The following is a 25,624-nucleotide window of genomic DNA, read 5'->3' on the forward strand; positions in this document are numbered from 1 at the left end:
ATCTCCTATATTTGTATCCTCACCTTTAAAAAGTTCCCAGGTTCAGGCTATTTTGAAGAAATCTGACCATTCTTTAAGTAACATTCTATGCTAATCCCAGTGGAATTGTCCTTGGTGTAATTAAAATGCATTTAATTAAAATGAAAATCACAAACAGCAACATCATAATTGCATATTTTTTCAGCCACTAGGTTCACTATTGCTGTGAGTCACCGCTGATGACAAGAGCTACAGTAGAAGTCACATCTGACATTATGTTGTGTTGGTAAATGACTATTTGTACAATAATAATTAAACAATGCAAGACAAAGATTTACATAAATGTCATTTAGAAGCCAGGGATCCAGAGGTGAATCAGACCCCGCTGATCTATCACTCTGACATGCATAAAACATGGGACTTCAGTGGCCGCTTGATACATTTCTTCTATCTATGAAAAAGACTTTCATTTTTGCTGCTAAACCGAGCTCATGAATATGTAACATCTGCACTCATGAATATGTAATATTGGTGTCCAGAGACCAGGAAAAGTGGGCGCCTTTAGAACATTAATTTCAAATTTTGCATTGATAACCATCCGTATTAATGAAGGCTCAAATGGTAGGACGGTACAGTAGAGCTATCTCTAGCCCCTCTGGGTATGGGATAAATTCAAAATATTGGACTGCCTCCTGTCTCAGATTTTCTGTATGTAGGATTGAAAACAATCCTTAATAATATTACCAGTTTCTGTCAGATTTCATTTGGAAGTCAGGAGAACTGCCAATTCATCACTTTTTCTCTTGAATAATAGAAATTGTCGGATCGGGAGATATTTACACAATTTAGGAAACACGGCATTCGTGATTCATGGCTTGTATGATTCTATGCAGAGTGGGCAAATCTGTGTGCGGATGATCAGGAGAATAAACAAATTTGCAGATTTGCTGCTTTGCCTGGTTTTCAAAATCAATATGCTCATCGCTAGTTAGAGCCTGTAATAGATCCAAAACGTATTTATTACTTGGAACCATAGTTGCCATTCTTGACACTATTGATTATGCCTTTTACCGCTTGTGCCAGAAATAAATATATTGTTGCTGGTTAAAAGTTGCTGTGTTATAAATTCACTGGGCTCGCCCGAAGTGGCCCAAATCAAATACAGGTCAATAATGAAGTAACACCAGACAATTTTTTTACCATGAATTTGAAAGCAATAAAAGTCTGTCAGTTTTTTTCCTGTGACCTCACGAGGGAGATTTATCTTTACTTCACGTGACACCATGTACAAAAATGAGGGTGAGGTTGTCAAAAGGACAGCAAGGCCAAACAGCATAAAAACACTGTCAGAATTTATAGCCCTACTTTTTTCCAATCAATACTGGTGCACCGAAATGAAAATTCCGGTGCGAAACCGAAATTTCAGTAAGCACTTGACCAAAAAACAAAATCGAAACAGATTTTAATTTTTTTTCCTTTTTATTTAATTAATGTGGCTGATGTTTTTGCATTGAAGTCACTAGGGGGTGTTTTTGCATTGAAGTCAATGTGACACGGTTTTGCATTGAAGTCTATGGGGCGTGATTTTGCATTGACGCATAAGGGATGCAATTTTGCATTGAAGTCTACGGGACGCGATTTTGCATCGAAGTCTATGAGATGCAATTTTTGCATGGAAGTCTATAGGACGTGATTTTGCATTAGAGTCAATGGGACGTGATTTTGCAGTGAAGCCTATGGGAAGCGACTGTGCATTGAAGCCTATGGGACACGCTTTTGCATTGAAGTGACTAGGGGGTATTTTTGCATTGAAATCAATTGAAAGCGATTTTGCATTGAAGTCTATGGGACACAGCATGACATTATCGGGACCTTTTATCGGCAAAAAAAAAAAAAATTTTCGGCCGTCGATATATCGGTGCATTCCTACCAATCAGTGTCCCAGTTGGAGACATTTCCCTTCATTTCCTGTCCTAAAAAGAATTAAAAAGGAATTTCTCTAAAACGGCCAATTGTCCCCATGTTACAGAGTTTATGTATGTTGATTGGCGGTTCAAGCAAAAGGAGAACACGTTGAAGTGCCTGTGAAAAGAGCAGCAGCGAAGTATAGAGAGTTTGTAATGTAAGAGGGAGGATGTAGTTTCAAGAGAACGAGTCACTTTTCCCTGTTTGGGAAGATGCCCCTTCCCTTTCAGCAATGAGTGTGTGCATAATCCTAATTCACATTTTCATACAAGAAACTCTCCTAGTAGTAATACAAAATTAGCAGACGTCTTTACACAATAACAGCAGATTTCACAAATGATTCAGTTTGATCTATATGGAAGACCTGACACATCAGATACTTTTAACACCCAGAAAATGATGATTTTTGTCTAAACTCCTCATTTGTATATGCTGTCATTAGCCCCACCACTGGGCAAGTATATAACAGTAGCAAATAAAATAGATGAGGCTGAATCTGATTTAATCTCAATTTGCTATTGTGGCACTAGTGTGATAAAAGGCTTATCGGCATTCTTCATGAGAGTTTAAATTTCTCACAAATGCTTGCTATCATACAAGCGCTAACCTCTATGCAGTATAACTGCTGCCAGGATAGCTCAGATTAAGGCCTCATGCACTCTGCATTTCTGAACACTTGTCTCCTGACAGGAGAAAAGTACTATTAAAAAACGCATCAAAAGCCACATTTTTCAAACAAATTTATATGCAGTCAAGCATTTGGTGTTCATTCATTTCATTGCACAGCAATTGATTGGGTGTTATTTCATTGGATAGAATAGTAGTCTTTTCTAGCCATTGAAATGAACGCTCAAGCGATAAGCGCCCTGGGCGGCTTTTCTCCCTAAGAATTCCTCTCCTGAACAAGATTTTGGCGAATTCAAATTTCTGCCCCTTAATGCCCCTGCCTCTAAAGCTCTGTTCAAATCTAGGTGTTTTGTTCAGGACCTTCTTTTGGGGTGACAAGGTTTGCACAATTGCTGCACGATTTATCGTGCGAAAATCGCAGCAGAATCACAACGTGTTTTAGGTGCCACTGGAAATGAATGGCACCTGAACAAGGGCAGTGCGATTTTTCAGTTTTGCAGAGTGTTTTGGGATTGTAGACAGAATCACTGCAATTCTGCCTGCAATACAAAACTCCTAGATGTAAATAGAGCTTAAATGCTAGTAAACGTCACTGTGTGCAGACACATAGGCTAACAGAGGGGCGTTTAAGGGCAAAAAATGTTTTACGGGCATTTGGCAGCTGTGCGTGGGACACGGGCACCTAAAACGTTGTGTGATTCTAGCACAATAAATCTTGCCCTGCCCCTGCTCCTTTTTAGCTGACAAACTGTGCAATGCGGTTTGCAACGATTGCAGGGCAACAAGTGCAGCAGAATTGCACCTTGTTTAGGTGCAAATGAAAATGACTGGCACCTAAAAAAGGGGGGGTGCAATTTGTCAGTTTTGCTGAGCATTTTGGGATCAAGGGCAGAATCACTGCGAATCTGCTTGCGATACAAAAAGCCTGTTTTGTGCATGAAGCCTAAATGCAAGATGTGCACATGTGAGGTGGTATGTCTCTTATATTTCTAGAGAGGAAGAAAACACAACAGACACCCACTCTCCCTACCTCGAAGAAGCCTTATAAACCTGGAACACACATTTACCTGACCTACTGCTAACTAGTATATGTGACGATCGCGGCATCAGACCCCAGCCCTTCTCACCAACTCGTGACCGAAGGACTAGCCAATCTAAAACCGCGCTGTCACGTGCGTAACATGGCCACACTCAGCTGCACCCTGCACAAAGATTTTCCAGCTAATGGACCACAATCTATGTACCTGCAGCCTGAGAGCGATTGTTACTGGGTCAGGTTAATTACGCAATTAACCCTTCATACTGCCACCACCGCCTTTTTGTAGAGAAAAGGAGGAAACTTGCCAATATTAGCAATAACACTATGATGTTTGAATAATTGTCTGTATACCACTGTCACCGCAGGCAGAGATGTATAGAGGTTTTAAAACACACAGTAGCGCTCTTCAGAGACAGGGATTCTTAGTTTGCATTAAAGAGCTTTAGAAACAGTTCAACACTTTTCAGATAATAGGATTTATTACTAAGAAGGTCAAAAGGGTGCAATAAAAATATTTACAGAAAAAGATGTAGCTAATATATATATATATATATATATATAAATACAGAGAGCAATAACACAGCAAAGAGATAACAGAAAGACGTTTTAGAGAGGTAGAGTACTTGCCAAAAGTCCTGGGTTAAGCAGATCAAGTTTCAGAGCAAAAGGCTTGTTATCTCCCAAGTTGGTTCCGATGTTAAAAGGGAGATTTCTTCAACTTCAACTCAACTCTGTGCTCCAAGCATACCAGCCTTTTTCTAGGAACTCAGCAGGGTGTCTCCTTGAAGCAGAGAACCAATCACCGCATTTGGGGAGGGTGTCGTAGGCGGGGGACTCAGGCTAGAACCAAAATCCCTCACAAGTTGATACCAGGGAAATAATCTTTCCTAGGTACATGTAACATTCTATCCAAGGGTAGATTAATGTGCAGAATCATCTGCTGAACGTCTGGATAATAAACATGCCATAATTTACTATTTCAGCTGGAACTATATGCTTTTTGCTCTCCTGTAGACTTCAACTGGGGGTGTAAGATATCAGGCGACTTGTATTAAACTGAGCTAGCCGAATATATGCTTTATGTTTATGTCATTATTTCCTACCTTAAGATATAAAATTATACGGAAAAGTGGTTTTTTAAATGTGAGACTGTTTTACGGCTAGCTGTAATGTCTTTGAAGCCCAGTGAAGAACTGGTTTATGGCTGTACGATCCTTTCCAAGCAAGAGTCTCACAGACATACTGGGACCAGGCTAACTGGGGTTTATAACCCTGAAGCTCTGCAGCTGGGGCCTGATGCCTTTTGAACTCAGCATACCACACACAGAGACCACGTGTCACTCAACAGAGAAGAGGGGGGATTGGAGGGAGAGAGATACAAGATGGAGGATCCTTAGCAAGATGGATGATAGAGTCCATCTCTGTGTGCACAATTGCTACAGTATAGAGATAGTCAGATTTTCACAAATTAAAATAATGTAAAAAATATTGTACAACTTCCTGTTATTTATCTGACAAGCTTCTTTAGTTTAAAATGGCTGAAAAAATAGAAAGGCTTCAACATTCTGAGACATCTCCATACAGATTTGTAAATTAAAGTGTTACTAAACCCACAACATAAAAATCAGTCTGTATATGCAGTAAAGCATTCTTGTAATACTTACTGTGCAACCTAAGGGGTTAATCCTCCACATTGTGTAAAAAGGATGTTTGATCCTCTCTTCTCTGATCCTCCCCTTCTTCCAGTGTCTCCTAAATATTTCCTGATAGAACAGAGGCTCGGGGGCAAGCTGCACATGCTCAGTTTGGTCTGCATTGCTAGAGAGGCTTTTTTTTTCTTGGGTAGAGTGCATGTGATCAGCACAGGGCCAATTAGCACTGTCCAGACAGAGGTCAGGGGTTCTGCATCTTCCTACAGAATGAAAACTCCTCCTACAAGTTGTAACCAGTGCCTGACACTGATAGAAGTCACAAGAATGCTATATACTGCTGATGAGAAAAGGTATTTAGCAGTTTATATTTCCTATAATAATTGCATTTCCATGTTCTGAGTACCATGGGAGACAATGAATGCAAGGTCCTGGGTTTAGTAACACTTTAACATAGCAGTCCATTTATCTATACTCTCCGGCCACTTTATTAGGTACACCTGTTCAATTGCTTGATAACACAGATTGCTAATCAGGCAATCACATGGCAGCAACTCAGTGCATTTAGGCATCTAAATGTGGTGGAGACGACTTTCTGAAGTTCAAACCAAGCATCAGAATGGGGAAGCAAGGGGATTTAACCGCTTCAATACAGGGCACTTTTACCCCCTTCCTGCCCAGGCCATTTTTCAGGTTTCAGCGCTCTCACACTTTGAATGACAATTGCGTGGTCATACAACACTGTACCCAAACTAAAATTTTATCATTTTCTTCACACAACTAGAGCTTTCTTTTGGTGGTATTTAATCAACACTGGGGTTTTTATTTTTTGTTAAATTAACAAGACTGAAAATTTTGAAAAAAAAAACAAGCTTTTCTTTGTTTCTGTTATAAAAGTTTTCAAATAAATAATTGTTCTTCATAAATTTAGGCCAATATGTATTCTACTACATTTCTTTGGTGAAAATAACCCAAATTAGGATGCATTATTTAGTTTGTAGGAAGGTTATAGAGTTCACAAACTATGGTATATATCTGAAAATTGATCAATCCTGAAGTACTCACAGCCAATCTAATTTCTTGAGGTCCAGGAATGTCAGCACAGTACAGATATCCCCCAAATGACCACTTTTTGCAAAGTAGACAGTTCGACGTATTTCATAAGAGGCATGGCGAGTTTTTTGAAGTTGTAATTTTTTTGTCATAATTTTTCGGAAAATGAAAAAATTAAAAAAATTATATTCACAATTTTTTTTACATACTGTCACCAGTGCAGTACAGCGTCATCATATAACTGGCATGGCGGTGATCAGGGACACTGACTGGTTACAGTATTAAAAAAAAGAATTGATAATTTTAAGAAAAAAAATTATATTTTTTTTATTAGTTTTAATTTTTTATTACATTTTTTTCTCTTTTTCTATTTTTCACTATGTTTTTTCATATTTCACTATGACCAAAGTAGTATTATGTTACCATAGTAACATTGTACTACTTTGGGGAAGGGATCAGTATTTATTATTTTTTTAGAATTACTTTGCTATAAGCAAGCATTTACCTGAATGACATCGATTCGTTCAGGGTTTTTTTTTTTGTGCTTAGCTGTGATTTGGCCACGGCTAATGACATGACACAGATGGGTTGTGATTGGCCCATCTTGTGCATGTGATCGCTGTAACCATTCACAGCTAGACACACTTGTATACAATGGATGGCATGAAAGGAAGCCATCCATTGTATACAAGTGTCATGTGACCTGCTGTGATTGGTCACAGCAGGTCACATGGTACAGGCAACGGGGCAGGTACACAGATCTGTCATCGGCCGTGTCCAAGGTACATCAGATCACAGATCGCAGAGTGGCCTTGCAGGTAGGCGCACTGTGCATGCCTGAAAGGATGCCATATGGCGTCCACCCGGAGGGACGAGCTGTTTGCCCGGCCACCATCTGGCTATAGGCCGGGCAGCAACTGGTTAAGTGACTTTAAACGTAGCACGGTTGTTGGTGCCAGACAGGCTGTTCTGAGTATTTCAAAAACTACTGGTCTATTGGGATTTTCATGCACAACCATCTCTAGGTTTACAGAGAATGGTCTGAAAAAGAGAAAATATCCAGCAGCACAAAAATGCCTTGCTGAGGTCAGAGGTCAGAGAAGAATGGGCAGAATGGTTTGGGATACTAGAAAGGCAACAGTAACTCATGTCAATATGGACCAAAATCTCTGAGGAATGTTTCCAACACCTTGTTGATTCTATGCTATGAAGAATTAAGGCAGTTTTGGAGGCAAAGGGGGGTCCATCCTGGTACTAACAAGGTGTACCTAATAAAGTGTCCGAAGAGTGTATAAGATTCCCTTATCTTCTCATCTGTATATTTTATAATCCCTTAAAACAAACTAATGGGCACAAGGCTACAACACTGCCACTAACAATGTATTAAAAAGGCTGTACATTGCTTCTGATTTGCTGTAGAGAGAAGTGAAAACCAGGGTGCTCCGATATGTAAAGGGGTACTAACTCCACTCTTCGGACTTGCCCTGCCATCTTTCATTCCTCCACTGGCCTATTTATATGATGGGCAGCCTAGTAAATAGTGCAGTGCAGGAGATGGGAATGGAAGGGCGAAAGCCTAAAACCACATGAGTTTGGTTGCTATTACAGAGCCCCATGATTTTCAGGACTCCCATAGAAATTTGGAAAAAACATCTATCCTGAAGCTTTCCACATCCTGTTTCTTCATTCTGTCTACCTGATCTTTTGTTGCCAGTGAGTAAAATTCACCTTTTAATGTCACTGGAAATCTTTTTTATAAAGACAGATATCAAATATTAATATTAAGTCTGTAAAAGAAAGAGTCTTTATGAAGCGCAGAGGATTCTTTGGCATATTTATGCACCCAGCTAGTGTGAAAATATTGCACACCATTCATAACTTTCTGCTGATACAAGAGTTAGCAAAGACATTGACTCAGGAAGGAAGATGAGCTGGGTTACTGGGAAAAAAGTTCAGATATTCCAACTGTAGTCATTAAAACACAAATATTAATAAGCGATACCTGCTTTAAGATCTGTGCTCTCATCAGACATATGTCCAACTGCTCTTCTCACCTGTATTTCAGCCACGTCTTCCATCCCTGGTCTGCTCACAATACTGAGGACTGACATTTTGAGCAGCCCAGTGCTTTGTGTGTAATCTGTGTTGCACTGTGAGCTGAGGGAATTCCTCACATCTGCTGACACAACCAGTTTACTGCCCAGAGTCACCACGCCAGCCAGCATTCGGTCTCCCAGCCACATAATTCCTCATCGTAACATTCCAACCCAAATCAAGGGGTTTGCAGTATTCTGAATGGACCACGTTATATGAGTTTACATCAAGAAAACACAAAGATGCAAAAGGTACTGTATTATTATTTCAGCCTGGTGCTGAATTGATATTGATTATAAAGCAAAATCAATCAAGCTTCTCCGTGTTGAATCGGGGCATGAAAAGCCCACAGGCCAGGAAAGCAATTTGGAATAACATGTTGCCACAAGCAAACAAAAAAAAAAGGGTAGAGATCCCTTTTTCCGGTATTAAAATCCCCTTTCCATAAAGATTCTTTCTTTGGATTACTACATTGTCTACTAGAATGTGCTAAAAAGAATTACATTTGTTATTGACAGTTGGCATTTTAATTAAAATACCAAGTCTTTCTTTACATCAACCCAATTCTATAGGGCTTTAATGTGGAAGTACCCTTTCCCCTTTCAGCACTAAGTTCACTTAAAACGTATCTAAGCCATAGAACAAAATGTAATATATTGCAGCTTACCAATTCTTTAGATATGGTGGGTGCATTCGTTTTCTTTTTGTTGGCTATTTTTCTTTTACACCTGGTGATCCAGCCGATAACAGATTTCCTGTCCCAGGGTGACTAAGCTCAGTCCTCCCCTGTATCAATGGGCAAGCAGTACCCACCCTTGGAGAGCAGCATTGTCAATCTGTGGTGTGGGTTGTGTCAGATGGACAAATAAATTTACAAGAACTTCAGTGACTAACAAATTAAAGCCCAACTCTTTTACCTATTTTAACAAAGCTGAATATTGTAAGCACTCTCAATTATTTCAAATCCCGCGGCTTTCTCTCCTCTCCTACAGCTGAGAATCTGGAGCATTGCTGTGTCTCTCTCTCCTACAGCTGAGAATCTGGAGTATCTGCCTCCATCCTCCAATAAACCAAGGAATACATCCCCACATGCCCTTCTCTCCCATTCTCTGCTCAGTATGGGATTGGTGCAGGGAGGTTTCCAGGAGCAGTGGGGAAACCTCTATTGTATCAGTATCGCCGAGTACTTGACCGAAAGTACTGGTACTCGTGCTCGCTGATCAAAAAATGGTATAGGTGAATCCCTAATAGAAACCAATCAGCTTCTAACTTCAGCTTGTTCAATTAAGCTTTGGAAATAAAATTTGGAAGCCAACTGGTTTCTGCGCAGAGTTGCACCAGATTTTGCACTTTCCAGCTTTAATAAATAACCCCACAGTGTTTTGGCAAAGGGGGCAGAGCTGCTAGGAGGTAACTTTGGCATCACAATGTTGAAACCAGTATTGCAGAGGACTCTCATTGAGATGCAGTGCTTTCCTAGTTTGTTACAACTGCAAAGACCCCTGAAGTGATTTTTTTAAGGAGGCCAGAGGATTATGGGGTACAGCAGACCCCAATGTCTAAACATGTATAATGGGTAATTTGATTTTACAAGGGTTAGCCAGTCACCTAGGGAAGGATGAAGTGGCACAAGACAGTTTGCCTATTTAAACAAAAAGTAGAAATCTGGCCTTACTAAAGTTGATTAGTAATCTGAAGCCAGTGTATAGGTATGATGTTACAACCTGTATGAGTGAAGGTACTTCACAGTTTTTACTATATATAAACCTTGCTGCACACAAGTAATGCAAATCCTGATCTCATTTGTGAAATCACACTTTGTCATGGACTGACAATTATTCAATGGATAAAGCCGTGGTCATTCTTGAGGCAGCAATATGCATTAAGCTGCACTTTGTAAGGAACATTTGTACGCAATGTACTCTGTGCTGTTCATAGAAACTTATTGTGGAAGCTAGTTGCAGCTGGGGGGAAATGAGGAAGCAGTGGACGCGTTATCAGCTCAGAGGGGAGGAAATGCTGACCAGCAGCTTGGGTTGCAGCACATATACAGACAGCAGAACTGCTTGCTAGGGAAATTGTACATTATCAGTGCTTTGCAAGGACAGGTCATTTAACAAGTTGTTTATCAAGACCTCCTAGCTGGAATATAAATAAATTAACTCAGAACAGCTCTGTCGAAATACATGCTGCAGGAACAAATTTTCAGGCCAATTTCTGGGAACCACTGATGTCATAAGAAGAGTGAACAGAGGTTCTCATATACAGCAGGGAGATACACAATTAAATAAATGAATGAGTATTACATATAGGCTGTGCTTTTAGTTAAAACAAGCTCAGCATCTACGCAAACACCACATTAAAGAAAGAAAAACAGCATATTCAAAATTGTATTTGGCAGTCGCTGGAAAAAAACATTCTGTCTATATTCAACTTTCTATACTGAAAGCATATTAGCTTGGCAGCTCTAAATATTTGCAAGTGTCTATGGGAAGGTGAATCCTTTGCCTCATAGACAACCTTGTCAGGGCAGAAATTTCACAGCATAAAGTACTGTGTCTTGATTGGCTATGAAAGATTCAACAGAAGTTGAAGTTTAGGGTGAAAGAATCTACCATTACATTTCAGTACAGTAGTAAAGCAGAATATAGATGGCTCCAAAAAAGAAAACCATGTTTCTGATTTTGAGAACCACTTGCCTCTAATAGCCATTTCTCAAGTGTAAATAATAATGATCACAAATTAAGGAATTTCCACCCTGTTAACATCCTAAGGGACTTATATGGCTGTCTGGGCAAGTCCATCAGTTTCTGGAGGTATTGACACATTTCAGATACTACATAGATCAGTCTGAAGCCTGAGTCTATTTCTTGATTACAGTAGAATTCCTGTCTATTACAAAAATTCTACAGTATAAATAATTCATAACATACATACATTATACATTCTTGGCTGATTTATGAAAACTGATTTGGAGGAAACAGCAGCAAAAATGGAGCTCTTATCCACAATAACAGATTTCATCTTGCACATGAATAGGACTGGGCATTGAGTCGAAATTAAAATGGACTCTAGCGCGACCAGTTGATAAGTAATCTGTGATCGCTGCATCTCGCAGCACACCCTCCTGCAGCAGAGGGATTAACTTCCTTTCAATGGCCACTGACTGAAGGTAACAGCTGAAATAACAGTCTCATTATGTATGTGAAACAAAGGGACACAGAGCACGACTGGACCAATCTATCCGTATTGTGCTCACTTTGATCTGACATTTCAACTCACAAATGTCTCAAATAGTCAATCAATCTTCTCTGAATAACTAACAAACATACCTGTTCTCCAAGCAATCTCGTGCTCTCTGAATAGTTTGCATTGTTATTCTGAAATTGCTTTTCATTTTCTAGAATAAATTGTCCTTCTGTGAAGTAAGGCAGAAGCAAAGTAAAGCAGAAGCACACATAGATGCACAGGCAGAAAGTAATTGTAAGCTTTGTGTATAGGATCAATCTAAATAACATTTTATAGAACTGCATTCTAACCGGAGTTCCCTAACAAATTCACTTCCTATTTGTTTCCAGTGTTAAGAATACTGAACCGGTTTATAGGACTCACTTGGCAAGCCCTTTCTATTTTATAGCCAGTAAAAGGAGAACTTTTGTAAAAATAAAATGAATAGCATTGTTCTCAAAAAGGAATTAGACTCTAAATATAACTAGTTAAAGAAGGACTCCAGCTTAAACAAAACATTGCGCCTTACTGTCCCAGGGTGGCATGCAGCCTGTGGGCCCTAAACAGCCAGTAGTCATTGATTTCCTGCTTAGGTGGTTACTTAGCGATTTCTAGTAGTTAAATGATTTGGTTTATTTCTTTCACTCATTCTTACTGTTCTGTCTATTCTTTTATTATGCTTGGTTTTTTTTTTTTTAATACAATATTTAAAACAGAATCTTTTTGGGAGGAAAACCAAATGTAGTACTGGTAATTTTTAGAGGACTATAATGGGAGCTGACTTGTAAAGAGACTGTAATGTCAGTCATCTCCAGGGGCGGACTGGCCATTTGGAAACTCGGGCACTGCCCGAGGGCCCAGGGTCAGTAGGGGGCCCCATGAGATGCCCCTGGTACCTTTTTCATAGGCTTTTTTGAGTTTGGGCAAGGACACAGGGGCCCCATGATCCCCTATTGCCTGGGGGCCCCATGAGTTGTCAGTCTGCCCCTGGTCATCTCTAGCAGTCTCTTGTGATGTGTCCCCAATTTCTAACAGTCTCCTGTAGCATGCAGTATCTGCTCATTTATTATAGTATATCCAATCCATGACCATTTTCTGTGACATTACATTGACATCCATGAAAAAGGTTACTCTAATTCACTCACACCACTCCATGCATATCAACATACACATTCTTTGGTGCACTACTATTTGATGTGTTAAAACCCATTTACTCAGCGCACACTAAAACGTACCTGCATTTATCAGGCCTGGGCAGAGTGCAACAACACATGTACATTCAGATGCAAGCATTGGATTGGGCTGAAGTACAAGTTTGTTGATCAACACTGCATATTTGCATTAAGCTGTCCTTCAGAATGAATTAAAAGGAACCACAACAGACATATATAGCACGTTGACATGCATTGCAGTAACACATAAAATTGTGGGTTTTTACAAGGCAAGATGTGAATCCAGCCTAAATGAAAAAAGATATATAACCCATCGTGCTTTACCCATGACTTTAGGAAACGGGCTGCTGTAGATTTATTAAATACTTAAAAAAATAAACATTTAAGGTATATGTGGGAGAGGAAATACACTTTTTAAACATAAAACAAACGTCTGCAGAATTAAGTTGAGCTATCTAGTAAAACCCAACATTCTTCAGAGACTCATTCCCAAGGGCTGATTGGCTGATCAGCAATAAAAAAACATACAGGTGGCTATGCCATATTCTAGTTGAAAGCAGAAACCTTCTGTGAAAGTAGGCAATGTGTTACCATCTCTATTTTATTCGCCAGGGTAGGAGATTAAAGAAATAATTATTTTCCGTCAATTAAATGAAATGTGATGTTCAAAGAAGTTTTAAAATGAGTTCTAATGTATAATGCACAGCCAACAGCACAGGAAAAAACATAATATTAATAGAAATATAATGAGATAGGTGATGCAGGAAATATATAAAGGGTCTAGCCTGCATTTTACGTTATTAAACGTGTCAAGCATTTCCATAAAAAAAAAAGAGAAAGACATTTATTCAGGTGCACATTAGAGAAATAGGGGCCTAGGTCTGGATGGTAAATGAACAGGGATTTGAAGTGGAACATTTATGAGAAATCGGAAAAATCTGTTAAAGCGCAACTAAAGGTTCTCGTATGACAGTCTAAACATGAAATCCAGCTACTATACAGTGCCTTCAAAAAGTATTCATACCCCTTATAGCTTTGGCTATAATTCTGCTTTACGTATTGATTAATAAAGCATTATTTCACACGGTCTAGGTTGTTAGTGTGGAGGAAATATTTCATTCTCAATAAGTTTTTATTTGCGTTTTTTAAAAATACAAGCATAACCTGTACAGGTACAGTGCCTTGAAAAAAGTATTCATACCCCTTGACATTTTCCACATTTTGTCATGTTACAACCAAAACGTAAATGTATTTTATTGGGATTTTATGCGATAGACCAACACAAAGTGGCACATAATTGTTAAGTGGAAGGAAAATGATAAATGGTTTTCGAAATTTTTTACAAATAAATATCTGAAAAGTGTGGCGTGCATTTGTATTCAGCCCCCAATACTCTGATACCCCTAACTAAAATATAGTGGAACCAATTGCCTTCAGAAGTCATCTAATTAGTAAATAGAGTTCCCCTGTGCGTAAGTTAATCTCAGTATAAATATAGCTGTTCTATGAAGCCCTCAGAGGTTTGCTAGAGAACATTAGTGAACAAACAGCATCATGAAGGTGAAGGAACACACCAGACAGGTCAGTGATAAAAGTTGGGGAGAAGTTTAAAGCAAGGTTATGAAAAAAATCCCAAGCTTTGAATCATCATCTGAAAATGGAAAGAGCATGGCTCAACTGCAAACCTATCAAGACATGGCCATCCATCTAAATTGACAGGCCAGGCAAGGACAGCATTAATCACAGAAGCAGCTAAGAGGCCCATAGTAACTCTGGAGGAGCTGCAGAGATCCACAGCTCAGGTGGGAGAATCTGTCCACAGGACAACTATTAGTCGTGCACTCCACAAATCTGTTCTTTATGGAAGAAAGTCATTGTTAAAAGAAAGCCGTAAAAAGTCCTGTTTGCAAGAAGCTATGTGGGGGACACAGCAAACATGTGGAAGAAGGTGCTCTGGTCAGATGAGATCAAAATTGAACTCTTTGGCCTAAAAGTAAAACACTATGTGTGGTGGAAAACACAGTTCAACACCATCCCCACCATGAAACATGGTGGTGGCAACATCATGTTGTAGGGATGCTTTTCTTCAGCAGGGACAGGGAAGCTGGCCAAAGTTGATGGGAGGATGGAAGGAGCCAAATACAGGGCAATTGTAGAAGAAAACCTGTTAAAGTCTGAAAAAGACTTGAGACTGGGGCGAAGGTTCTCCTTCCAGCAGCACAACGACCCTAAACATACAGCCAGAGCTACAATGGAATGGTTTATATCAAATTAATGTGGTAGAATGGCTTAATCAAAGTTCAGAACTAAATCCAATTGAGAATCTGTGGCAAGACTTGAAAATTGCTATTCACAGACGCTCTCCATCCAATCTGACAGAGCTTGAGCTATTTTGCAAAGAAGAATGGGCAAACATTTCCCTCTCTAGATGTGCAAAGCTGGTAGAGACATCCCCAAAAAGACTTGCAGCTGTAATTGCAGCTCAACTTGGTTCTACAGAGTATTGACTCAGGGGGGCTGAATACAAATGCATGCCACACTTTTCAGATATTTATTTTTTTAAAAATGTGAAAACCATTTATCATTTTTCCTTCACTTCACAATTATGTACCACTTTGTGTCGGTCTATCACATAAAATCCCAATAAAATATATTTACGTTTTTGGTTGTAACCAACAAAATGTGGAAATTTCAAGGGGTATGAATACTTTTTTCAAGGCACTGTATGATGCACAAACCTCATAAGGTAAACAAAAAAACCTGGCAGTCCTAATAATTATCTCCGTATAAGTTTCCTTTGATAATCTGGTCTCAGTAAAAGGTGCGTTGCAATGTAGACTTATTGTCACAGTATCAGCCTCCTTTTCCCTCTGTTTGCAATGCTTTGGCAAAAACGTGTAAGATAAACGAGACCTATACAGCTAATCAGTAAGCTATGGTATATAGTGGGGATTCAGTTATCATAGTAAATATACCATTTGCCAATAAATGGGTTTGCAAAGAATTCTCAAGATGTGTTTGAATTTTTATGCGTGTCTTAAAGTGGACCTGAAATCAAACAATAAAGATTTGTTATGATAAAATCAACATGTACAAATGATCTAAAGTGGATATAAAAAGTCTGCACCCCTGTTAAAATGTTAGGTTTCTGTGATGTAAACAAATGAGACAAAGATAAATAATTTCAAAACTTTCTCCACTTTTAATGTAACCTATAAACTGTACAACAAACTTAAATCTTTTATGTGGGGAGAAGAAAAAATAAAAAAACTAAAATAATATGGTTGCACAAGTGTGCACACCCTTAAACTAATACTTTGTTGAAGCACCTTTTGATTTTATTACAGCACTCAGTCTTTTTGGGTATGAGTCTATCATCATGGCACATCTTGACTTGGCAATATTTGCCAACTCTTCCTTGCAAAAACACTTCAAATTTGTCAGATTGCGAGGGCATCTCCTGTGAACAACCCTCTTCAGATCACCCCACAGATTTTCCATTGGATTCAGGTCTGGGCTCTGGCTGAGTCGTTCCAAAATTTGAATCTTCCTCTGGGGAAGCCATTCCTTTGTTGATTTGGATGTATACTTTGGGTCGTCATGCTGAAAGATGAAGTTCCTTTTCATGTTCAACTTTCTAGCAAAAGCTTGAAGGTTTTGTGCCACTATTGACTGGTATTTGGAACTGTTCATAATTCCCTCTACCTTGACTAAGGCCCCAATTCCAGCTGAAGAAAAACAGCCCCAAAGCATGATGCTGCCACCACCATGCTTCACTGTAGATATGGTGTTCTTTTGGTGATGTGCAGTGTTGCTTTTGCGCCAAACATATCTTTTGGAATTATGGCCAAAAAGTTCAACCTTGATTTCATCAAACCATAACACATTTTCCCACATGCTATGGGAGACTTCAGATGTGTTTTTGCAAAATTGAGCCGGGCTTGGCTGTTTTTTTTTCCGTAAGAAAAGGCTTCCAGCTTAACACTCTACCCCATAGCCCAGACATATGAAGAATACAGGAGATTGTTGTCACATATACCACACAGCCAGTACTTGCCAGATATTCCTGCAGCTCCTTTAATGTTGCTGTAGGCCTCTTGGCAGCCTCCCTGACCAGTTTTCTTCTCGTCGTTTCATAAATGGAGGGACGTCCAGTTCTTGGTAATGTCACTGTTGCGCCATATTTTCTCCACTTGATGATAACGGTCTTCACTGTGTTTCATCGTATATCTAATGCCTTGGAAATTCTTTTGTACCCTTCTCCTGACTGATGCTTTGGAAGCTATGTGTGGACCATGGCTTTTGCTGTAGGATGCGACCAAGAAAATGTCAGGAAAGACCTACTAGAACAGCTGAACTTTATTTGGGGTTAATCAGAGGCACTTTAAATACTTTCCTACAGGGCACGTATACCCTCTTCATGCCCAGGCCAATTTTCAGCTTTCAGCGCTGTCGCACTTTGAATGACAATTGCGCAGTCATGCAACATTGTACCCATAGGAAATTTTTATAATTTTTTTCACAAAATAGATATTTCTTTTGGTGGTATTTAATCACCTCTGGGTGTTTTATTTTTTTGCAAAAAAAAAGATAAAACATTTTGAAAAAAAAAAGTTTTTCTTTGTTTCTCTTATAAAATTTAGAAAACAGGTAATTTTTCTCCTGCACTGATGTGCGTTGATGAGGCTGCACTGATAAGCAGCACTGATAGGCTGCACTGGTGGACACTGATGAGGAGGCACTGATGATGCTGCACTGATATGCAGCAATGATGGTCACCGATGGGCGGCACTGATGGACGGTGCTGACTAGCGGCACAACTGCTGGGCAGCACTGCTGGGGGGCACTGGTGGGAGGCACTGATGGGCACTGCTGGGTGGCACTGATGGTCACTGCTGGGTGGCACAATGGGCAACACCACAGGGAACTGATTATAAGTGCTTGCTGATCAGCCCCGCTCTGCTCTGTGACAGCTGCCGGTTATAACCGGCAACTGTATTTGCAACAGGTTTTCAAGGACCAAAAGGCTGAGTCTTAATGGTCAAGTTGCTAAATTGAAATTGGTATGAATGGTGTCATTAAAGATAATGGAAATAATAGTGATTTGGGAGTTTATATTTTTATTTTAATTGATCAAACATGAGCAATTTGCAAGCCCTGGTCTTTTAGTCACTTGAAGAGACCAAGCCTGTTCTGAAACTTTTTGTTTACAAGTAAAAATCTAAATTTTTTTGTTAGAAAATTACTTAGACTCCCCAAATAATATGTATTGTTTTTATCAGTGGCCTTTGAGAATAATATGGTGGTCATTGCAATTTTCTGTCAGCAGCTTGGTTAAGATGGTGCCTGGTTCCCAGAGTGGAGAACATCTGGGACATCAGTAAAGGCCTACGTTTTCCTGATTTTATAGGAAAGCTCCAGTATTTTGCACAAATGAACCTGGGCTAGCAAGTTAATGGTGCAGTCTCATTGGATGGTGCATCAGCAGTTGGCTCAGCCATGATATTAGAAAAAGTTCAGAGACAGAAAAAAAGAGAAAATATAATAATTAAAAGTGCCAGGTTTTGCTCATTAGGTGTACTAAAGCAGAACGTTTTGGAAGGTGTTCTATTTGAAATATTTGAAATAATAAAGATGATGAGGTATGCATATTGTTGACAATAGCCATTTTCAGCTACTCTAAGAACAGAATGAGAGGAAATATTATAGGCTTTTGGTAATACATCAACAGTGTTATGAGGAAAACATCCAGGGGAAACTTGGAAGTATGGAAAAATATAACTCCGAGCAATATTTGTTGGGGAATCTTTTTTTTTTTAAATTGTGGTCTGCAATCTACCAATGGCTAAACAGATAAACAACCAAACAATCTAAAGGTTAAACAGTTCACATACTGCATGTCGTTCAACTGTGTATTTAGCTGTTTGCATGGAAATACATTTTAAATGATGCAAACTGAATCTAGCTGGTGTTTCCAGTTTAACATGGAATTTATAATAGTTCTATTAGGCCCTAAAAAATGTCCTGATCAGCTGATCAGTCTTGAAGGAACATTAATCAAAACAGTAAGAACACCTGTCCCAATCGCTACTGTTCCCTACTAAGTTAAGTAGCACCAAGAAAAGCTGGCTGCAACACTCCATTCTATATTGACTTGAAAGAGGTATCAAACGCTAAACCATAAAAGTAACTTCTTTACAGTTTTCTTTTTTTAGGTTTTTCTCTCTGTTTTCACCTGGTGATCTGGCCAGTAATACATCTAGTGTTTTAGAATGCCCCCCTCCCTCTGGTAAAGGAGCACAGGGGTGTCTTTGGACAGCAGCATTGTCAGTCTGGGGGGAATGGAGTGGGAATACCTGTTCCTGTGATAGTTGTCCAAGAAAGGATTTTTCATCACTTCCGAGAGATTTTCATTGACTTGTCCCCTGGAGTGGAAAGGAACATCTCTCCAATGGGAAAAGACAAAGAAAAATATGACAAAAATTAAAAAACATGACAGAGGTCAGGGGTTCTGCATCCTCCTAAAGCAAAATGAAAACTCCTACAAGTTTTAACCAGTGCTCTGCTGGATACTGATAGAAGTCACAAGACTGCTCTAACTGCTAATGAGAAAAGGTATTTAGCAGTTTATATTTACTAAAATAATTGCACTTCCATGTTCTGTCTACTGCGGGAGACCAGATTTAGTGAATGTGGGGTCCTGGGTTTAGTAACACTTTAAGTGTCATTAAATGCATACATTTTCTGTGTCCTAATTGATTTACAGTTATCACCTCTACCTAGGGTCTAAACCTCTCAATTTTTATTTAATTTTTGGTAAATTTCTGGTTGATCCTGCCATTTACATGGGAACGTTATAGCAGCTGATTCTCAGGGTGCTATGTTGCCACTTGCACTGCGTATGCTCTTGTCCTTTCCCCGCAGTGGAGCTATTCTTCATCTTCCTCCTACTCAAGCAGCACCACATGACTTTTTACATCAGTCTGTGGGTGGCTGCAGCTCTGTGTATTACAGCCAGTGACCGCTATAGTGCCAATCAGTGCTGGGCACTACTGGAAAAATGTAAGAAAACCTCCTGCAGTGACATCTGCAGGATGCACCAGAAGTTTCCTGCTTGCTCTGCCTACCTACTGCACAGCGTGATGTGGAGCAGGTAAAAAAAATCGACACATGACCAGGTTGTACAAGGAATAAGAGAGGTATTTGAAAACAGTATTTTTATATTTACAACATACCGTCCCTCATACTGCTATATTCCCGTATCATGCATAGGAAATGTTGGCTTTTCATTTCATGTCATTTTAAAACAGAACTAAAGTTCCATCGTAACTCACTGTGGGCAGGCAGGCTTTTTATTGCAGAAAATACATGCAATGTCTCTTCTTCTATAAACTACACCAACCTGCCTGATCATTCTGATCCCCAAAATGTAAGCTTAGCTGCACACCGGCCAATGAAAAGGCTTGAAAACGAGCACGATGCCAGTGCCGGAGGAAATGTTGAAAAGGTAAGTATATCTGCCTTTAGTTCTGCTTTAAGTACAGAGAAGAGGTGGCATCCCACTACATCCTACTGATGAAATAAAAATATTTTCTACACAAAGTCCAGTGTAGACAACTAATAGCACTGTCTATTACCTGACATTCATCTATTTGACACATTTACAGATCTTATACATTCTTCTTTAGTACAGCAAATAAGTCAAGTTTTGATGACAATATGAATAAATGGGAAATATCACAAGTCATCAGCACCTCCAAAGTACTACTTTAAACTGGTTAATCAAGGCTTGTTAATAAGATTGGGTGGCAATATGCCAGAAGGGATCACCATCATGACGTACATGGCAGTGCTGCTCCTAATTATAACAACATAAATCTTTGGTATGGTAACAGAGCAGGACAGCAGAGACAAGTCTGTGTTTCATTAGCACACAGGTATCATTAAGGCCACTTCCACACTACTTTGCTCTTCTGTCTAGCAAAATGTAAGGAACAGGAGACCTAAATTGCTTAGTCTCGCTGTAAATAATATGGCTTTGGAATCCCACAGATGTCAGTTACAATGAATCACATTATTTGTGCAGCATTGGAGGATCAGAGTTAAACTGTCAACTGTGGGGTGGGATCCCAGAACAGTGGTATCTGCTACAAAGGTTCCATCACCTCTAGAAAGTATGGTAGTGCAGTGGAACTTCTACTGGACAACAGATCCAAAAGTATGGGTTAGCTCCAGTGGTCATACTCAAAAATTTTGGTCACATGATTGCCCTGTGTAAGGCCGCCGAGCAGTGGTATCTTCAGGAAAGATATGCATTTCTTTTTTTTGTTCTATAACTTCTTAAAAGCATGGTACTGTACCAGAACTTAAAATGAACACCAGATCCAGTTCAGTGTATGAGTAACCTTACCTCCATTACCTCCATGTTCATTGCACAGTACAAAATTTTTTGAGCTCTTTTCACTATGTAGTAAACTGAATTCAATGAATGCTGTTCATCGGAAGGCAGTAGGGCATGTGTGCCTCTGAACATCTGTATACATTGTTCGATTTCTCATACGGTCCAGTAACACCTGGAAGGAGTACAGGTTGCTTACATCCATCAAGTGGTTAGCTACTGACCTTATTAGGTAAACTAATTTATCAAAAACCCACCACAAAGCCACTGTATGTATGTGTTATGTGGTCATCACGTAGAATTTCTTTTGACCTTTGCATTATCCAGAAGTTAAGACTGCAAACATCTACACCTGAAAGAGCTTGCCATATGAGTGTATAACTAAATGTTTTGCAGCTTAGGCCCCTTCCTAGCCCCTCAACATTTGTAGGGGCCTCTATAGACAATCAAGTACAGAAAACAACAATGTGAGTATTATACATCTATTGGATCATCCTTACTTTAAAAGCCTATGAAAATATTTTATAAAATATACATGTTTGCAAATGAGCTGCCACTGCTAGCACCACTACAGGATCATCAATGAAACATATCCATACTGTTTGCTGTACAGTCCCAACTAGTTATTAAAGTAAATCTATAACATTTGATTTAAACATATGCTGTTAGAAAGACAATGTCCCTTTCTTACATCAGTGTACTACATTCTACAAATAAACACAGTATATATATATATATATATATATATATATATATATATATATTTTTAGTAACAATTTAAAGTAAGACATTTTAGACTAGCTTCTGCAAACCCATTGTTCAAAGGACCTGTGATGTTTGATTTAAAGAATCAAAATGCCTAAATAATATTTCAACAGGCCAGGCACATCTGAAGACAGCAGAGACTAGACAGATCCCTATAATGGCTCCACAACCAGCCTGACAAGGGTTAATGAAGAACAATACTCTGCGTTTGCACAGATGAGCCTTCTCCATGACATGCAAAACGGCAGACATTGCAGACGATCACTGCTGCTAAACTGCTCTGTTTAATCATTGTTGTGTCTCCTGCGGCACCGTGCCCTGCACTGCATCAGTCACCTACCTCTGATTCCATCTGTGGAAAATCTGGCAAAAAAGAAAGACAATCGGCTTTCCAGGTAAAGCGTTGCCTGTGTCACTTTGCAGTGGATATTCCGTAATGACACAGGAAACACAAAGCACTTCTGCTTGAATAGGAGGATGCAGCTAAGTCAGTCCCTCATTGTCGAACAACATGCAAGACATATCATACTGTACTGATCAGCACATTTACCTAACATTGTGGCGAAGGGCTGGACCGTATAGCTTCCTCTGTTCAATAGCTTGTCCACTAAAACCGGGGCAATTCGCAATCTCGGTGGTGATTGCAGACATTAAGAAAACCTTATTGCAAGGTCAAAGGGCTCTTCATCCTTACAAGACACATTCCGCGGCTTAAGCGATTGGAGCTGAACTGTACATAACAGATGATGCAGCACGTGACTTAATGGAATTAAATGAGTCTTTGCTTCACAAGGATGGTTACTTAATGGAATTAAACTGCTCGCTGTGTCTCAAGTGTTTACAAAACCCAATCTAGATGCATCAAAGGATTTCATTTCAGAAAAATGTATATAAAATTGTGACTGCTGTAGACACAGATATGTTCACAAATGTAGGCAAATATTAATTAATCAAAATCTTATGTCCCAGAGCTTCTTAAAAATCAAAGACAAGGATAAGTCTTGGATTATTTCAAACCAAGGACAAACACCATAACAGTGAATGCAGACCATAAACGATTATAATATTCCACAGCTAAAAGAAACTCAGTGGCACTTACAGAGAATCCCCATATATCCACATTCCACGGTAATAGACATCTGTGCTCTATAAATCAGAAAAATCTCATCAAATATGCATCAGAATGATATGATGTTTGTGCCCTGAAGCAGAGATTCCCTGTGAATTTTCTGAATGCGTTGTAAAAGGTGCCAAACTTAGCAAGGTGTCTGAAATCTTTCTGGAGAAACCTTGTTTATGTTGAGTACAGTGGTGAGAGGTGTACACATCAGACATTCCATACATGACATCAGCTAGGACTTCCTTAAAACTGGTTTTACTACACAAGAACTTAACTCTTGCAAAGCTGCAAGGCGTGACAAAAGTCGTTTTACATTCATAACAGCCGTCAAACAGTGAGCTGTGCTGTTTTCGTCACAGTCTACAGATGCCAAGAACTGAAGATAGTTATAAACTGACATATATAGCCTACATAACACCTACTGTTTGTTTATTTAGTGCTGTAATTTAGACTTCTATTGCTTAATGTAGCTATGTAACTGTCTTCAATGTCTCAGTGTACTTCATACCAGAGACAGACAGAATACACAAGCATGGACATTATGTGAAATGCGTCAAAGTTGGTTTTAAAGCCTATCTTGTTTGGAGAATGTTTTTATTGCTGTCTGTGGCCTCATTGGTAATTTTTTCGAATGATAAACGAAAAATCGGTCGTTCGTTAAACCAACGTCACCACCAACGATTACAAAAATCGGCCGACCAAGTCATAAAGTTCACCCCATATAACAGCCAAAACGTCTGTTCCTTCCAGGTCACGGCTTATGCGCATATTTTTTTTCCGTTAAAACAATCATACGATTTGGCCATTATTGCCGCGAAAATCGGTCGTTTTCCACAAATTTTCCAACATGACCGATAATCCAAAAGTGCAAAAAACCCGAAAACCGGCCGTCCAATTAACCCACTAACAGTGCGAAAATTAATCTTTCGGGCGAAAAATCGGCCGATTTTCAAACCATCTATGTCCGGCATAAGAGTTACCCTCATGCCCTCACTGTCCCAGTGACACAGTATCTCAAAGTCAGAAAATAAAAGGGTATCCTTTAGTAGAGCAGGGCAGCGTCAGAATATCAGTTAGCTTTTTACTTCTGTTTGTACCTTCCTGTCTCAGTGATATCCTTCTACCTTGTTACTTGTCCAGATGTCACCAGGAAAGCTCACAAAAAAGTTGCAGGTAACAAAAAATACTTCTTACACAATAAAAAGAAAGACAATTTGGCTGGCGGACTTTATTATGCAAGTTTTCCATAATTACTGTGTTATATCCAAACATATATGATTTTTCACTATTTCATTAAGGTAGAACCATGGCCAGGTTATTGACTTTCAACTATTCACAAATATTTCACATGCAGTAAAATAAAAAAAGGTAACAAGCCCTCACTGACCTGTGTATTAAACAGACCCTATCAGGGTGTCAACAAAGTTATAAGAGCACTAACATAAGGAAAAAAAAGCAGCTCTATACATCTGTCCTTTGGCCTGTTTGCAAAAACTTTGCTCTTTAGCAGCTCTGTTAGGCACTGATCCTATCCACACTTCCAGATGTGTGGAATATCATGTCCCCTGCTGGCTGCTGTGGTTTCTCCCGCAGATCCCTACATCGACCAGCCCAAAGAGTCAATTTGGATCAACAGTGGGAGCTCTGCTGCAAAGTGAACTAGCGGACTAATGTATTAAATATCATTCACACAGGCATACTAATCCGTACATCCATGCAAAGGGCTGTCTTCAGCCAACTGGCGTGCACAGGTGTTCTGTGCAGGCAGCCTGTTGAAATTAATGACAGGTAGCTGGCTTAACTGACCTGCATGGACCTCCATGCGCATCCCAGAGTGCACATTTGCGCAGATCAAATGAAAAGATTCGGATGCGGACAGACTGCATTCAAATATATGTACCTGAACATGTAAATATCTGAATGTCTATACTTTGATCCTATGTCCCAGTGCCAAGTCCTGCAGTGATGTATGGGTTGGTGTAAAGAACAGGGTGGGCCACAAGGCATCTGACATTTTTGGAAGTGTTGAAGTCTGATGGACACTTCAGTGCTTGAACAGAGGTAAGGTAAGAGATGGGGGCAGCAGAAAAGATGTGCATATTACCTCTCCTATTGCCAGGGGTCTGCAGTTTGGATTTGTAGTTTTTTTGGGGAACAGACAGTTCCTCTAACATTCCTCAGGACAGAAGGGGTGAAGATTTGCCATTCCTAATTACAATTACATCATCTCTTTCTAAGAATCTTACAAATGAGATGGACCTAGCTAGCACACCCTTGTGTGCCTGGGATGGCCATCGTATTCTATGGCTAGGCCTGCAATATATTGTATGAAAGGATTTTCGAGTACAGTAAAGGAGAATGCAAACAATACTCAGCCCTGGGCAGGCTCAACTGTGAGAAAGATAGATGTTACAATTTTTATTGGGACACTAAGTATTTCTACACTGTCATGCAGAAGAAGAAAGGTCATCCCCATGAGTACTGTCCATTCCTGAAATTAAAAGGCTAAAAAGTGACCCCAGTCATACCTTAAAT

At 39.5% G+C, this 25,624-nt stretch overlaps 1 protein-coding gene across 9 annotated transcripts in view; it reads right to left on the minus strand.

Annotated features, from left to right (window-relative positions):
- Positions 1-25,624, minus strand: part of IQSEC1 (IQ motif and Sec7 domain ArfGEF 1) — a 440,052-nt gene that overhangs the window by 226,976 nt on the left and 187,452 nt on the right. Inside the window, exon 1 of one of the 9 annotated variants that reach the window (XM_089678732.1) lies at positions 22,520-22,636. The exons of 7 other annotated variants lie outside the window; for them this stretch is intronic. In XM_089678732.1, coding sequence (XP_089534858.1) covers positions 22,520-22,620 — 101 coding nt within the window. In that variant the 5' untranslated portion in view covers positions 22,621-22,636. Of the gene's footprint in view, positions 1-22,309; positions 22,414-22,519; positions 22,637-25,624 lie in introns of those variants that run through there. One more of the 9 variants, XM_089678741.1, reaches the window with a different exon arrangement.

The sequence above is a fragment of the Staurois parvus genome, unplaced genomic scaffold, assembly GCF_062004578.1.
Source record: "Staurois parvus isolate SC_StPar_1 unplaced genomic scaffold, SC_StPar_1.0 ptg000209l, whole genome shotgun sequence".
Lineage (NCBI taxonomy): Eukaryota > Metazoa > Chordata > Amphibia > Anura > Ranidae > Staurois > Staurois parvus.